Source organism: Thunnus maccoyii, chromosome 8 (assembly GCF_910596095.1).
Source record: "Thunnus maccoyii chromosome 8, fThuMac1.1, whole genome shotgun sequence".
Lineage (NCBI taxonomy): Eukaryota > Metazoa > Chordata > Actinopteri > Scombriformes > Scombridae > Thunnus > Thunnus maccoyii.
The window spans coordinates 516,842-530,578 of NC_056540.1; the positions used below are offsets into that span (position 1 = coordinate 516,842).

At 39.8% G+C, this 13,737-nt stretch overlaps 1 protein-coding gene across 2 annotated transcripts in view; it reads left to right on the forward strand.

Moving 5' to 3' along the window:
• Positions 1-13,369, forward strand: part of abhd18 (abhydrolase domain containing 18) — a 29,741-nt gene extending 16,372 nt beyond the window's left edge. For both annotated transcript variants that reach the window (XM_042418874.1, XM_042418873.1), the window contains exons 6-14: positions 2,978-3,062; positions 4,128-4,155; positions 5,724-5,862; positions 6,112-6,201; positions 6,938-7,036; positions 9,935-10,170; positions 11,170-11,306; positions 11,686-11,848; positions 13,085-13,369. In XM_042418874.1, the coding sequence (XP_042274808.1) occupies positions 2,978-3,062; positions 4,128-4,155; positions 5,724-5,862; positions 6,112-6,201; positions 6,938-7,036; positions 9,935-10,170; positions 11,170-11,306; positions 11,686-11,848; positions 13,085-13,142 (1,035 nt within the window). In that variant the 3' untranslated portion in view covers positions 13,143-13,369. The remainder of the gene's footprint in view (positions 1-2,977; positions 3,063-4,127; positions 4,156-5,723; positions 5,863-6,111; positions 6,202-6,937; positions 7,037-9,934; positions 10,171-11,169; positions 11,307-11,685; positions 11,849-13,084) is intronic.
• Positions 13,370-13,737: the final 368 nt, after the last annotated feature.

The window sequence follows — 13,737 nt, forward strand, 5'->3', positions numbered from 1 at the left end:
TTTTAAACAATGAATGAAACAGCCTCTGTCTACATCATCAAAACTTGATGATAACAAACATTCACTGCTAATGTCAGTTAGCAGCTAGATAGCGAATTAGCTGCTCAGCTGCAGCACATTAAACAGCAGGTAAACATAACTCAAATGTCACTTCGGACCCGTTAGATGCTGGTTTGATCGTTGCTCTTCAAAATCCCTGTTAGCGACACGCTGTCTGCCCATGACTTGTATTTACAGCAGTTTGTTTACTTTGTCTTAAATGAGACATTAAATTTTGCAATTAATCTGCAGTTCATATACCTGCCGTACCATGGGGGGTGATCCGTACAGATCACGGATCAACTACCATCTGTTACACCACTAGTTAACACTTGTTATTCTAGTTACTTTAAGCTTATTACTCAATATACGGCTCAGCTTAAAAATGAACTAAAGAAACTGTCAGAACCAAGCAGCCAGACCTCCTGCACTCATTCACTAATCACACATCAACAGGTGACTGAACAACCACTCAATTAAAAACAAATGAATGAGTGAGTCCAGACAGCTCACTGTAACTTCAACAAGCAAACTAACATTACCCACAACACATTATATGATCTCTGCTGCATTCTTGTTAAGGAAATAAAGAACACAAAAAAGCCACACAGAGACATTTAACCATCAGAGATGAAATTAGCGACCAAAGAGACAGAGAGAGAGAGAAGCTGTATCTGACTCACGTTATCTGACGTTAGTCATCTTGTACGTTAGTTAACAGAAATTTATGGCTGCTGGTTAACCAGTCTGATATCATTAGTAACAATAACAAACAAGCTAACTCTCCTGGTTGTTTCTCCAGTTGCTTCTCTCTCCAGCCTCCTTGGCAGCGTCCTGCTGCTGCTGCGCTGCACAATCCAGATAATTTCTCCCATTAGTTTAACAACAGTCCTTAATAGTCCCTCCATGGATGTATAAAGAGTCCTTCAGGCTGCTACAACAAGCCAGCTGTTGCATTGGCTATCGCAAGGAGCTAACTACTGCTGCTACTCTGCCGTGCAGTGGAGAGAACTGAAGATGACATCTGGAAACTATCATTGGACCAACTCGATGTCAATATTGCATTCTGGTTGTTGGTTGGTAAGGGAGGACAGCCTCCCTTGGAGTGTCATTTTACGTGTCATGGCCAATCACAGATTAGCATGAAAAAAAAAAGAAAAACATTGAGTCCAATGTAAGAGATCCCGCCCTGCACAGGACAGCATGCACCCATCCTCCTCTGTCCCCCACTCCACCTCCATCAATTGCAACCCTCGCCCCCCACCCCCCACCCCCCACACTTCACACATTGCCCTTTCACCTCCCACCCTGCATGTGTCGCTGTTGAAGCATTTAAAACAGAATTTCAGTAATGGATTTTTTCCTTAGAAGAGAGAAAAAATACTTTATAAATAATACTGAGATTTGGTAATGGTTTATTTCAACCAAATATTCTTTTTTATATTTTGATCTCCCTTTTACCTCTCAAAAAAATAGAGGAGGATCAACCTCCTCTGCCTCTATGGACCAGCCTCCACTGGTACGTCTCCAAATTAAGAGGCACATGGCACAGTAGCGGTAATTTCTTTAATTATTTAAATTCACCCCAACATGCCAACCGGATTGGTAAGGATCTTACAGTATTGTTCAGATGTTCTTATACACATCCAACAGATCTTTTTCTTGGTTTATACAATAAGAGGCCCTTCTCAGTATGAATCCGGAAGTCCGTCAGAGTTGTCTGGGCATTTTTATCACAAGTAGCTAAAAGTCTACTCACTGTCTCCTGTCAAGTTTGTTATCTTAAATTTCAGTTTTGCTGCTTAACTGCAGTTTTTCTCAATATTTGCTGCAGTGACATTACGGCATGCATCCGTGTTTCCATATACTGAACACAGCCTTAAATCCTTATAGAAACACTTTTTATTGTACCATAGTGTGTGTGTGTGTTGCCTGATAAGACAAATAGGTCTATCATTAAGCACAAACAGGAAGTGGTATTATTGTGTTTTGGGACTTGATGGTTGGTTCTTCACAGAAATTAACTTCTTTGTTCCACAGATACATCTAGGCCTTTTAACTAGGGCCAGGTCGCCCAAAAACATGTTTTCTCTCTTAGGTCTACATCAAGTCGTATCAACTCCTGGACAAATTTGGCTTAGCCCTAGATCTTTTTCAAGACCTAAAAGTGCCCCCGTCTTACTTTACTGTAAAGTCCATTCTCAGTGTATGTGCACTGGAGGCTTCAAGTTTCCACATCACTCTTGTGTAAGTTGAATATTGGACCAGGATTGTCTCCAAACTAATCGTGATGTCACAAATCAAGCTCATAGGCCCACCCCCAGATTTTCAATAAGCACAGATAAATTTCCACCTTCAACAAATAAACATGAAAACAGCCCTCCAGTGTCAAACTCTGCACAGTGTGAAGCTCAAACATCCAACTGTAGGAACAAGAAAAAAATATTTTTGAATGGAGGGGAACTTTGAGTATTTATGCTTTTTAGAATTGTTTAGTGACAAATGATTAGCTACTACTATGTTATTTCCTGCTACGTCCTACAGATAAACACATTTTTAGCCAGTTATTACTATATAATTATGTAAGACATGTTAGTTAATGACTGTACTACCTATTTAATAAATATGCCCACTGAGCCTGTCTGAACAAATATTGAAAATCAGTGGACAAGTCAGTCTTCTTTTATAGAAGTAAAAATGCTTTATGGTTATCTTTGTGCAACACTGATGAATATAGTGGAGGATTGGTATATGTACTGTTTCAGTTTCCATGTATTAACATGAAAAGAACTGGTGTCATTGGTGTGTGTGTGTGTGTGTGTGTGTGTGTGTGTGTGTGTGTGTGTGTGTGTGTGTGTGTGTGTGTGTGTGTGTGTGTGTGTGTGTGTGTGTGTGTGTGTGTGTGTGTGTGTGTGTGTGTGTGTGTGTGTGTGTGTAGTTTTTCTGGCGTCGGAGGACCCTGATGGCCAGGCCCATGATTAAAGAGACAGGAATGGCTTCACTGCTTCTGGAGAACCCTTATTATATCCTTCTCTTGTTTTTTCACATCTGCTGTTTTTTTGTTAATTTTGTTAATTTCCCTCGAAAATAATTCTCATGGACAGCCCCTGGTACCCTATATTGTCTGCATCCTACTGTGCTTCAACTTATACTATGGCACTTTTAGCTGTGTATAGTTTTGATTATGTAGAATAAAATTATAACCATATCTATAAAAGGTTATATTATTCTCTGAAACATTTGTGTGCTGTTTGAATTTGAAAAGATACAAGCTAAATCATAAATTATAGCATTTTTCTGGTTTGATCATTTGGAACTTCAGCTAGTAAGTAGTATGACAAATGGTAAATGGTCACATGACAGGTTACTGCTGCTTTAAAGGGGCACTTCAGTGGTTTAATGTTGCGCTTCCATCACGTCGAGTTATGATACCCAAAACAGACAAAAAATGAGGATATTCTAACTTTTAGTTCCTAGTGTGGGTCACACCCCAAAAACACTAATGCCCATAATGCAATACTTCATTAGACTAATATAATATCCCAATGTATTTTAAACTCCACGTCTGATTTGAAACACAGGCTTTTAGGCTTATAGATTTACAGTCTCCAAGGTCAAGCTGGGATACAGTGCATTCAGAAAGTATTCAGACCCCTTCACTTTTTTCACATCAGACTTGACAAAGCTCTTTCAGAGCCACAGAAGACATTATACAACTGTTTTCACAGGCTGAAGTACTCCCCATGACATGTAAACTGACTTTCTTGCGTAAAATTAGTGTGGTGTTCCATTAAGTGTGTATATTCAGTGTTAATCTAATACCTTGAACATATAGTAGGCTAACAGGTTTGCAGGCACAATCAATAATTTGCAAGCATAATCAATAAATATTAAAGAGTGTATTTGTTTGCTTGCAGCATGCACATACATGGAAGTGGGTAGAAGAGAGAATTAAGAAATCTTCTGATATACATCATAATTCTGTCGTCTGTTTATATGATTATGTCTTCTTGTTATCTTTATCTGATGTCATGGAAATTGGTATGTTATCTGTGAAAATATTTTCTATTCCTTGACTAACCTTTTACATGGCTATCGTAAACCCAAAGACCAACTGTAAGTTAACACCCCATCACACACTAGTAACCTATTTGGGTTTTTGATTTCCCAAAGTGGACCAGAGTGGGCTTTTTGGTTTTAAAAATGAAGAATTTTCAAAACTTAGATGCCTGACAAGGGCTCAGGATGCATTTGATGGCTACTTACATGTCATCATACGGCTGTAAGTAGTGACTTGCCAACAAGCTAACTGTTTTGACTCTGTATTTTGGTTTTAAAATCTGAAAAGAAGAAATTTAAACAGCCCTTAGTTTGCCAGGATCTGATGATGATTGTGCTCTTTGTAATATAACTGACTGGCAGAGCATGTCTTTAGTACAACAAACATGTGCATTGTCAGTAACATTGGTTATTTGTGGTTCAAATACAGACAGAAAGTTTGTATAAATACAGTAAAGCCCAAAATATTATGTATTCTTTTGGCTAATACAGATATTGAGATTTTAACAACATATCATCTGATATTCATATTTTTCATGTTAATGTCAAAAATTGCAATCTAATTGTGTGGAAGCAGAATTACAACTTGCATTAGGTTTGTAATTTATTTTTGAATAAGTTGTTTTGTCTGTAACTTGCTGCATATGTTTGATACCTCAGCATCACACATATACAAAAATCACAACACTACTGCTTGGGTATTTGGGATCTTGGGCAGAATGAGATGTCCCATTTTGTCTTCACCACTTCATTGTGTGTTCAAGCACACAATCAATCTCTGATTGCTATTGTTTGTTACTAGTGAGAGTTTGGCAGGTTGGACTGGGTATTGTTTGAAATGTATGCTTGTGCTGATGCAGATATCAAAACTACTTTTTCCCTCACATTGAGAAGTATAAACATGTTTTTTTTCTAAAAAATCTTTTTGTCAATGTCAATTATGAATCTAACCAGATATTCAGCTTTTAGTATTCGATAGTTTTTGATACTCTGTATGAAAAATGTATTGACATTCAATACCCTGCCTTGTGTTGAAAATCTGGGAGAGGAAATTTGTAGCTTGCGCCTTCGCAGAAGACAGCAGCTGTTCTCAGCATGGATTCACAGCACTTACAATGGATCCCAATGGAGATGCAGCAAAAAAAGTATCATAACAAACTTCTCAAACCACTCCTGAAGCGTAACTGACCTCTCCCATGTTGATATATGTATGTTCAGTGTTTTCCAAACTCATTCTTTCTCCACAATAAAGCTAAATACACTATTTCTGTGTTGCGCTGTCATCTCCATAGCTTCAAAGTTCCATTGGAAGTATTATATTTAACTATTTATTTGGTAAAGCAGTGGGGATCAGCATAGAAGTGGACTATGCTACAGGGGTGATTTGAGAAGTTTCTATGGATGGTTTGATGTGTTTTTTCTCATGACTCAGGGTCAATTTTGGAATCTATTCTAACTGATGTGAATTCAGGCTAACTACAGCTGCCATCCTCTGTGAAGAAACAAGCTATTAACTGCTCAGAGCCACCTGCAAGACTGGAGGGGGTGATGATCAAATACTAAGATAGATTGCTGGGATTAATTAAATGTAAAGTAAACAGGGACATTATTTGTGAGCATTTTAGGCGGTCCAGTTTAAAGAATGTGTCAGACCTGTTTGTGATGGGAGGGGCTTTGATCCTGGAGTCCACAGTGCTTCTCCGTTGGCTGGAGAGAGAGGGATACTGGCCTCTAGGAATGACTGGCATCTCCATGGGAGGATATGTGAGTCACCAAAACAACACACATGCTGTCATTTCATATGTTAATGCAGTTTTCACATCACTTTCCTCTTATCAAATCCATATATTCTCCCAGTTTTGCACTAAATAAGTAGCCAACATGCTTGTTATCCTGGAGACCCATAGTCACCAGCATCTTGCTTTAAACATGATAATAAATGTTTTACATGCAAGTCCACATAAAAATACAATTCCAAAATAATGCTTAATCCTTCTCTGTGTGTGTGTCCAGATGGCATCCCTGGCAGTGACTAACTGGCCGAAGCCCATCCCTCTGATTCCCTGTCTGTCCTGGTCCACTGCCTCAAGTGTCTTCACCACGGTAACACACCCTTTCTACCTGACATGAATAATTCAGAAGACTTATTACTGCAGCATTAGGGTTGACTTCATAACCAAACACTTTAGTAGAGGTTCTGTAAGTGTTTTCTCCTTACTGCTTTGAGTGTAAGTAATGTGGCACAAAATCCAGTCCTTGTTGTGTGCAAAAATGCATTCTAAAGTTCAGCTGAAGCCAATATGAGGCTTCAACAGTTTGAGTTAGACAAATCTAGACGGTATCTTCCAAAGTTATTCTTTTTAGTATCAAGTTCCCCCTTTGTGGAAACAGTGTGGTTATCATACTAACAACATTGTAACTTTGGAAGATACCCTGTAGATTTGTCAAAGTCAGACTGCTGAATCCTAATGTTTCAGCTGAACCTAAGAACACTTATTTGCACAGAACAAGGACTGTGGATTTTATTACCTATTATTTACAGTGAGAGCCAGCATGGATAGGAGGAATTATTACAGTGACCAATAACTCTTTAAATGTACATACAGGCATGTGAGTATTGTTTTAAAATATATTTGAAAAAATGTGAACCTATCCCTTAATGTGAGGATGAATTGGTTCAGATTGTGGTTGTTTTTTCTTGACTAAAACTGGAGCACAGTAGCTCTGTGTGTATGTGTGTTTGCTACCACATATTGTCCTCCTGTATGACCCTGTCACTGTGTGTGTGTGTGTGTGTGTGTGTGTGTGTGTGTGTGTGTGTGTGTGTGTGTGTTTGTAGGGTGTGCTGAGTAAAGCAGTGAACTGGACAGAGCTGGAGAAGCAGTATGCCATTAATTCAGTGTATGAAGAGATCATTAAGCTGTTGGAGTACTGTGGGGTATGTTGTCCTTCAACTGTTCATGAAGATCCCTTACTCATTCTCTTACATAGTGATTAAAAATGTTCAATTGTTATGTAGTGTTTAAATTTCTCATAAGAACCAGGGCAGCACAACTGGCTTTAAAGCCCCTGGAAAGGCAAATTAATCATGCTATTAATCAGGCTATTAATCATGTAATTTGGGATCTAATGTGCATATAGTAAACACCTAAAAAGTAAATGGACTGTACTTGTATAGCACCTTTCTAGTCTTCCAACCACTCAAAGCACTTTTACACTACAAATCACATTCACCTATTCACACATACGCTGAATGGGAACAGGGGCTACCATGTAAGGTCCCAACCTGCCCATCAGAGGAAACTAACCATTCACACACATTCATACACTGATTGCACAGCCATCAGGAGCAATTTGGGGTTAAGTATCTTGCCCAAGGACACGTCGGCATGTGGACTGGAGGAGCCAGGAATTGAACCGCTGATCTTCCAATTAGTGGACAACCTGCTCAACCTCCTGAGCCACAGGACATAGCTTTTGACATGGTAGTAGTAGCAGGTGCTAACAGGCTGAGCTAACTGTGTCAGTGGCTAACCAGCTTGAGGAAACTACAACTGTGGGTCCCAAAAGGAAGTAAAACTACAACTGTGGGTCCTTATAACGCTTATCACTTCAATTTTTCATATAAAAAAAAAAGTTCAAGCGACCATCTCACCTTCTCGCACGGGCGTAACCATAGAAACGTTTATGATGAAGATGACATCGTTTTCTCCTCCAGCACACCAACAGGCGGGCACTGTGCCATGTGGCTACTATAATACTGTGCGCAGCTACTATAGTAAAAATCACAGGTGTTGTTGTATAAATGAACCATCCTTTTATTCCAAAAGTCATAAATAAAGCAAGGGAAGTACATTTTATAAAGCCCTGAGGGCGGGAGTGGATGAACCCACTTAAAGAGTACCCGCCCAGACGGGACGCTCTAAGAAGTAAAGTGAACAAGCTCGCAAGGAGGCAGGGATAATTTCATTGGTCAACACTAAACCTGGCCTTCTATTGGTTTGGGGATTTTGACACGGTTGTTGCACAAAAAGTCCAAGAGCAGAGGAGAAATCTAAGAGCAGAAGTTTCAGTGCAAGGAGAAGAGCTGAAGCTTGAGCGCAGGAAATCTGTGCAAGCAACATTATATTTGAGTGCAAGGGCAGGGTTTTGAGGGACAAATTACAAAATCTGAACGTGAAATCAATAAATTATGCTCTCAAATTGATATATCACGCTCTTGAATAAAGATAGGGAAATAGCTCCATAGGGCTAAACTAGGGAATTTATTACGTAATAAATACCTGCCTAATCATATTTAAGAGAAAGATGATTGACGTGGCTATCCGGCCAAGCTGATTTCCCAACACTTACTTACATCTCCCCCATGAGAAAACAATGGTAAATGGACTGTACTTGTATAGCGCCTTTCTAGTCTTCCGACCACTCAAAGCGCTTTTTACACTACGAATCACATTCACCCATTCACACACATTCATGCGCTGAATGGGTACAGGGGCTACCATGGAAGGTCCCAACCTGCCCATCAGAGAAAGCTAACCATTCACACACTGATCAGGAGCAATTTTGGGGTTAAGTGTCTTGCCCAAGGACACATCGGCATGTGGACTGGAGGAGCCGGGAATCGAACCGCTGATCTTCCGATTAGTGGATGACCCGCTCTACCTCCTGAGCCACAGCCGCCCCAAATGCACTGCACTTCTCTTTGCTTTTAGCTAGAATGAGAATTCAAATTAGCCTGATGTGGTATGAAAGTTACTTAAGCTAACTAGCAGACTTGGGTACACCATCCAAATCTGTATTAATCACGGAGTTGATAATAAGCTCAAAAGTTTTGAATAGAAAAGCTAATGCTAACCGTTTCATGTAAATGAATGGAAGATGCTAAAACGATTAGCATCATACTGGCGCAGGAGTAGAAATACCTCAGTATTTGGGGGGATACCTAGAATTTCCTCAAGCGTCCGAGGTGAAACAGTCTCTGCTTTGCCTTTCTCATCACTGAGTCAGTATGCAGCACCCAGGTCAGGCCCTTGGTGATGTGGACACCAAGGTACTTGAAGCTGTCCACCAAGGACCCATTGATATTAAGGGGGGCGTAGTTCCTTCCCTGCTTCTTCCCAAAGTACACTATCAGTTCCTTAGTCTTTCTGATGTTCAGGAGTAGGTTGTTGTCCTGACACCAGTGGGTCAGGTTGTCTACTTCCTTCAGGTAGGCCTTTTCATTGTTATCTGTGATCAGGCCCAACACAGCTGTGTCATCAGCTAACTTGATGATGGTGTTGGAGTTGAAAATGGCTACACAGTCATGTGTGTACAGGGAGTGCAGCAGCCATTCAAAGCACTTCATCACTACAGAGGTGAGTGCCACTGGGCAGGAGTCATTCAGGCAGGCGGGTCTTGTTTTCGTGGGCACAGAAATGATGGTGGACTTCTTGAAGCACATGGGAATGACAGACAGAGCCAAGGACAGGTTGAATATCATTGTGAACACTGGCACAAGTTGGTCAGCACATAGTTTTAGGACCCACCCATTGATACTGTCTGGTCCTGCTGCTTTCTTGGTGTTGCTTGAAAGCCCTCTTAACATCATGCTCAGAAAGGGTGATAGTTGTGGAAGGTGCACCAACCTATCCATTAACCTCTGTTTTAGCTGTTCTTGCTTGCTGGCTGCTGATCAAAGCAAGCATAAAAGTATAGTAAAAGGATTCTGCTGGAGAACTAATCCCCTCTTAACAAACACATACATGAACACATATAACACATACATTAACACATATGAGCCTCAAAAAGTACAATGTGTCTGTCTTTTGTTCTGTGTGTCCACATTTATCAGGCTGATTCCTTTAAGATGGGTCAAGAACTTGTGAAGAACTCTCCAGGTAGTGTGGACTCTTTAGAGCATCTGCTGGGCTTGTCTGGAGATGACAACGCATCAGAGGCCAAGTACTCCAAGGCTGGGGGGGAAGCTGAGGCTGGTCGAGGCCTGTTGATTGGAGGCCCTGGAGACAAAGTAGACCAATTATTATCATCAGTGAACAGCAGTGGAATTAACTTAGACACTCTACCAAGGTAATCAATTGAAGGACAAGGCTTCACATATTATGTTTATATTTGTAATATCCACTTTTTCTCCCTTTGATATATTGAAATACATGTGCAAGTTACACATTTATAGTTTCCTGGACATATGTTCCATATACCTATAACTTACATATACATTGGTAAGTTGAATATATTTAAACACCTATCTATCTAATCTATCATTAGGGCTCCCAGCACATTGTACTGATAAATATAATTGTTAGAATACTTGCTCGAACACCGTTTTTTTTCACTGAAAAGAGTTGATCCATAGATGGGTGAAAAATTAAAAGAAAACCCAACATAAAGTGTGTTAGTAGTCTGCAGAGCAGATATATTCTACAAATAACAACCCAAAAGGAACATGACAGATTTGATGGAATTTTGCCAGAGTTATGGCTATAACTCACTGATGCCCAGTCTGATCAACAAGATGTTTTTCACACTTGATGTTTGCAATGTGATCTGACAGGATGTAGTCTTTCCTCCACTCCAGAAAAAAATCTGCAATCAGCCAATCAACTTTTAGCATGAGTTACTATAAACCGCATTTGCAGTTGTCCATCAGTAAAAACCTGTTTGGGTACAGTATGTGAAACTATGGACATGGACATAGGTTGTAGGGTTGTATATCAGACATGAATCTGACAAAGGGATTTGTATGTAGAAACTCTATGTAACAGATAAATGACTCATTGTTGACCAACAACAGACAATCTTTGCTTTCCACAATTTTATATTTTGTTTTCAACTTTTTGGTGGTAGTGATTTACAGGTATCAAAACTTAACAAAATATTGGGACGTGGAGAGGATACTTTACTCATGAATCGTACTATTGCAATCACGTCTAATCTCCATACTATGCAGGAAGTACACTCGCAATAATGTACGTGTATGTTTTTGTTTCACTGATTTTGTTGTTATTTTCAGTATCCTACTGTTACTTGTTCCAGTGACACTGTTTCATCTCTTATGTTTCATCGCAGAAGCATTCATGCCAAGAACGCATTGCATGTGAAGAAGACAGATTCAGCCAAATGCTGTCGGCCATCATTATACAGGGAGTCTATAAGCTTCATGAAGGGAGTGATGGATGAATGTACACACATGGCCAACTTCTCTGGTTGGTGTTACAGTGCAGGCAAACCTATTTACAGGCAATGTTTCTGATTTGTATCATAACACAAATAGGACAAAAGAAAGCAAACATCCAAAAATCCTTCAACAGGTGCTGGATCAAAAAAGCACACCTCCAAGCAAATTTACTAAAGAAATGTTTCAGTCACACTGAGAACTTCATCAGACAAACAGCATTACAAGTGGCAGGCTATATATCTACAGTACATACACACAGTATTACTCAGGTAGTTTTTACCTCCTATATCATTGGGCTACTAAGAAAATTATCAGTGCAAACCTTTGACGGAGCCACACATATACACCGTGCACCCGTACTTTTTCCCACTGCTGATAAATGGTATCTGTCATTCCTTCTGTCATAGTTCCTGTAGACACCAGTCTCATCATCGTGATCCAGGCCAAAGAAGATGCCTACATCCCTCGTACTGGGGTCCTCAGTCTGCAGGAGATTTGGCCAGGGTGTGAAGTCAGATACCTGAATGGAGGACACATAAGTGCTTATCTGTTTAAGCAGAATGTCTTCAGGTAACACTGACTTGTTAGTAACCTTATGCAGTCACTCACTGCTCCCTATATAACAGACACTTAGCAGTTTACTCAATAGTGAGTCATAAATTGAGATTTAGGACACTCACTAATCGTCATCATTTTGCATCACCACGTTCACTTGTGGAGGTGCATAAGTTATTTTTGCATCTATAAAATGTGGTGCATTGCACTGTGGGATTGTAAGCAGAAAGTCATGTACATGGCATGGACACTACTTTTTTGGTTCCATTGTGGCATTTTGGAGGGCACTATACAGTGGATAAATTTACACACTTTGAATTCAGACATAACTAAAATGGCACAGGGTAAATATAGTGTATCTAGTGATTATTTGCTATACTTAGAAAGCCACTGAGGGGCTGCTACTGGGAGTTTTCATAGTGACATGTGCTTCCAAGGAAATGAGCGTTTGTTGATGATGGAAAGTTCAGATGTATTGTGCAGATTATTTCAGCTCACCACTTGCTGATCATCCGTTATTGTTCACTGCAGCTTTTTACATTAAGTAGAACAAACTGTGTTACAAAATATACAAACACAAAACAACTTGGTTTGAAGAAAGAGAATAGCTTCAGGAGCAGTATGGAGAACAGGAATTGTTACTGCAAGCAAGACCCATTTCCACAGACATAATGGCACATGAGTATTGTATTAAGACAGAAAAAAACCCAAACCTGCCCTTAAATGCCTCAGGATACTTGATAAAAGGCCAAAATGAAAGGTTTGGATCTCTGCAAGCTGGTGTCTGTATTCGCACCACTATCCAACATCACTCTACATTCAGGAGTGTAGGGTGTGTTTTTGTAAACTTAGCACAAAAAGTAAGGAAATTTGTGTTTGGTAGTGCTGGTGATGGTTTAGTTGTGCCAGGCCAATATCAGGAGTGAGGATCATCTTCATATCCTATCATATAGTTGTGAAGTAGCTTGTGAAAATAATGTGTGCAAATCTAAGAAGGCTACAGCTTTCAATGTGTCTGATACATTTAATTAACATATCTTCTGCTGCTAATGTAATGTTCATGTTGTAGCTGCAGATTGTCAGCATGAATTAATACACTCCAAACTGTTTTGCATTCTCAGCCAAAGAACACACTGAAAGAAACATCACAAACTACGAACATTTTTGTACATGTTTTTTTTCTTTGTCATGCTACCTTTTCTGTGTTGTTGTTGTTTTAGAATTGGTATCTGATATGCGTTTTATTTCCAGACAGGCCATATACGATGCATTCAACAGATTCTGCCTGAAGTATCCTAATCTGCACTAGCTATGGCTCCCTTCGACAGTACCAGGACTGCATGTTGAACAGAATGGAAGTGGATATGTGTGAGTGGGTAGGCTGAAACACACTGCGTCAGCTGGACATTGTAAACAGTGATGCCTGTCAACAGACCAGTGTCCTCAGCATGAAGTATGGCAGTTAAATCATTTCTACTGAGACATGATGTGTCTGAACTGTACAGGCTATTCTTAGATAAAGATCAAATGAGCACAGTCCCTTTCTAATTCTTTACATTGCCTACTTCTGTAAAGGGAACGATGTGTGTCTTGGTGCACCCAAATGAAAAATAATTGATTGAAACTGTATCAAAAATGTGACCCCAGACTCTGTGACCTAAGACCTTATTACCAGATAGTGGACTTTTCAGATTAAAGTTGGTGTGGAGTTCTCCCACCAGTATTTGGTTGTCAAAGGAACACTCAGGCCGTTAGTTTTGCTCTGGCAAACTGGTGGTAACTGTGTTGCCTCTGTTATGAATATTCCATATACTCTCCCTGTTACCTAGAGACTCTGGATAGGACACACACAGTCCCTGTATTATCATACTGATACTATGTCAGAAAATATAAACTCCCTGTTG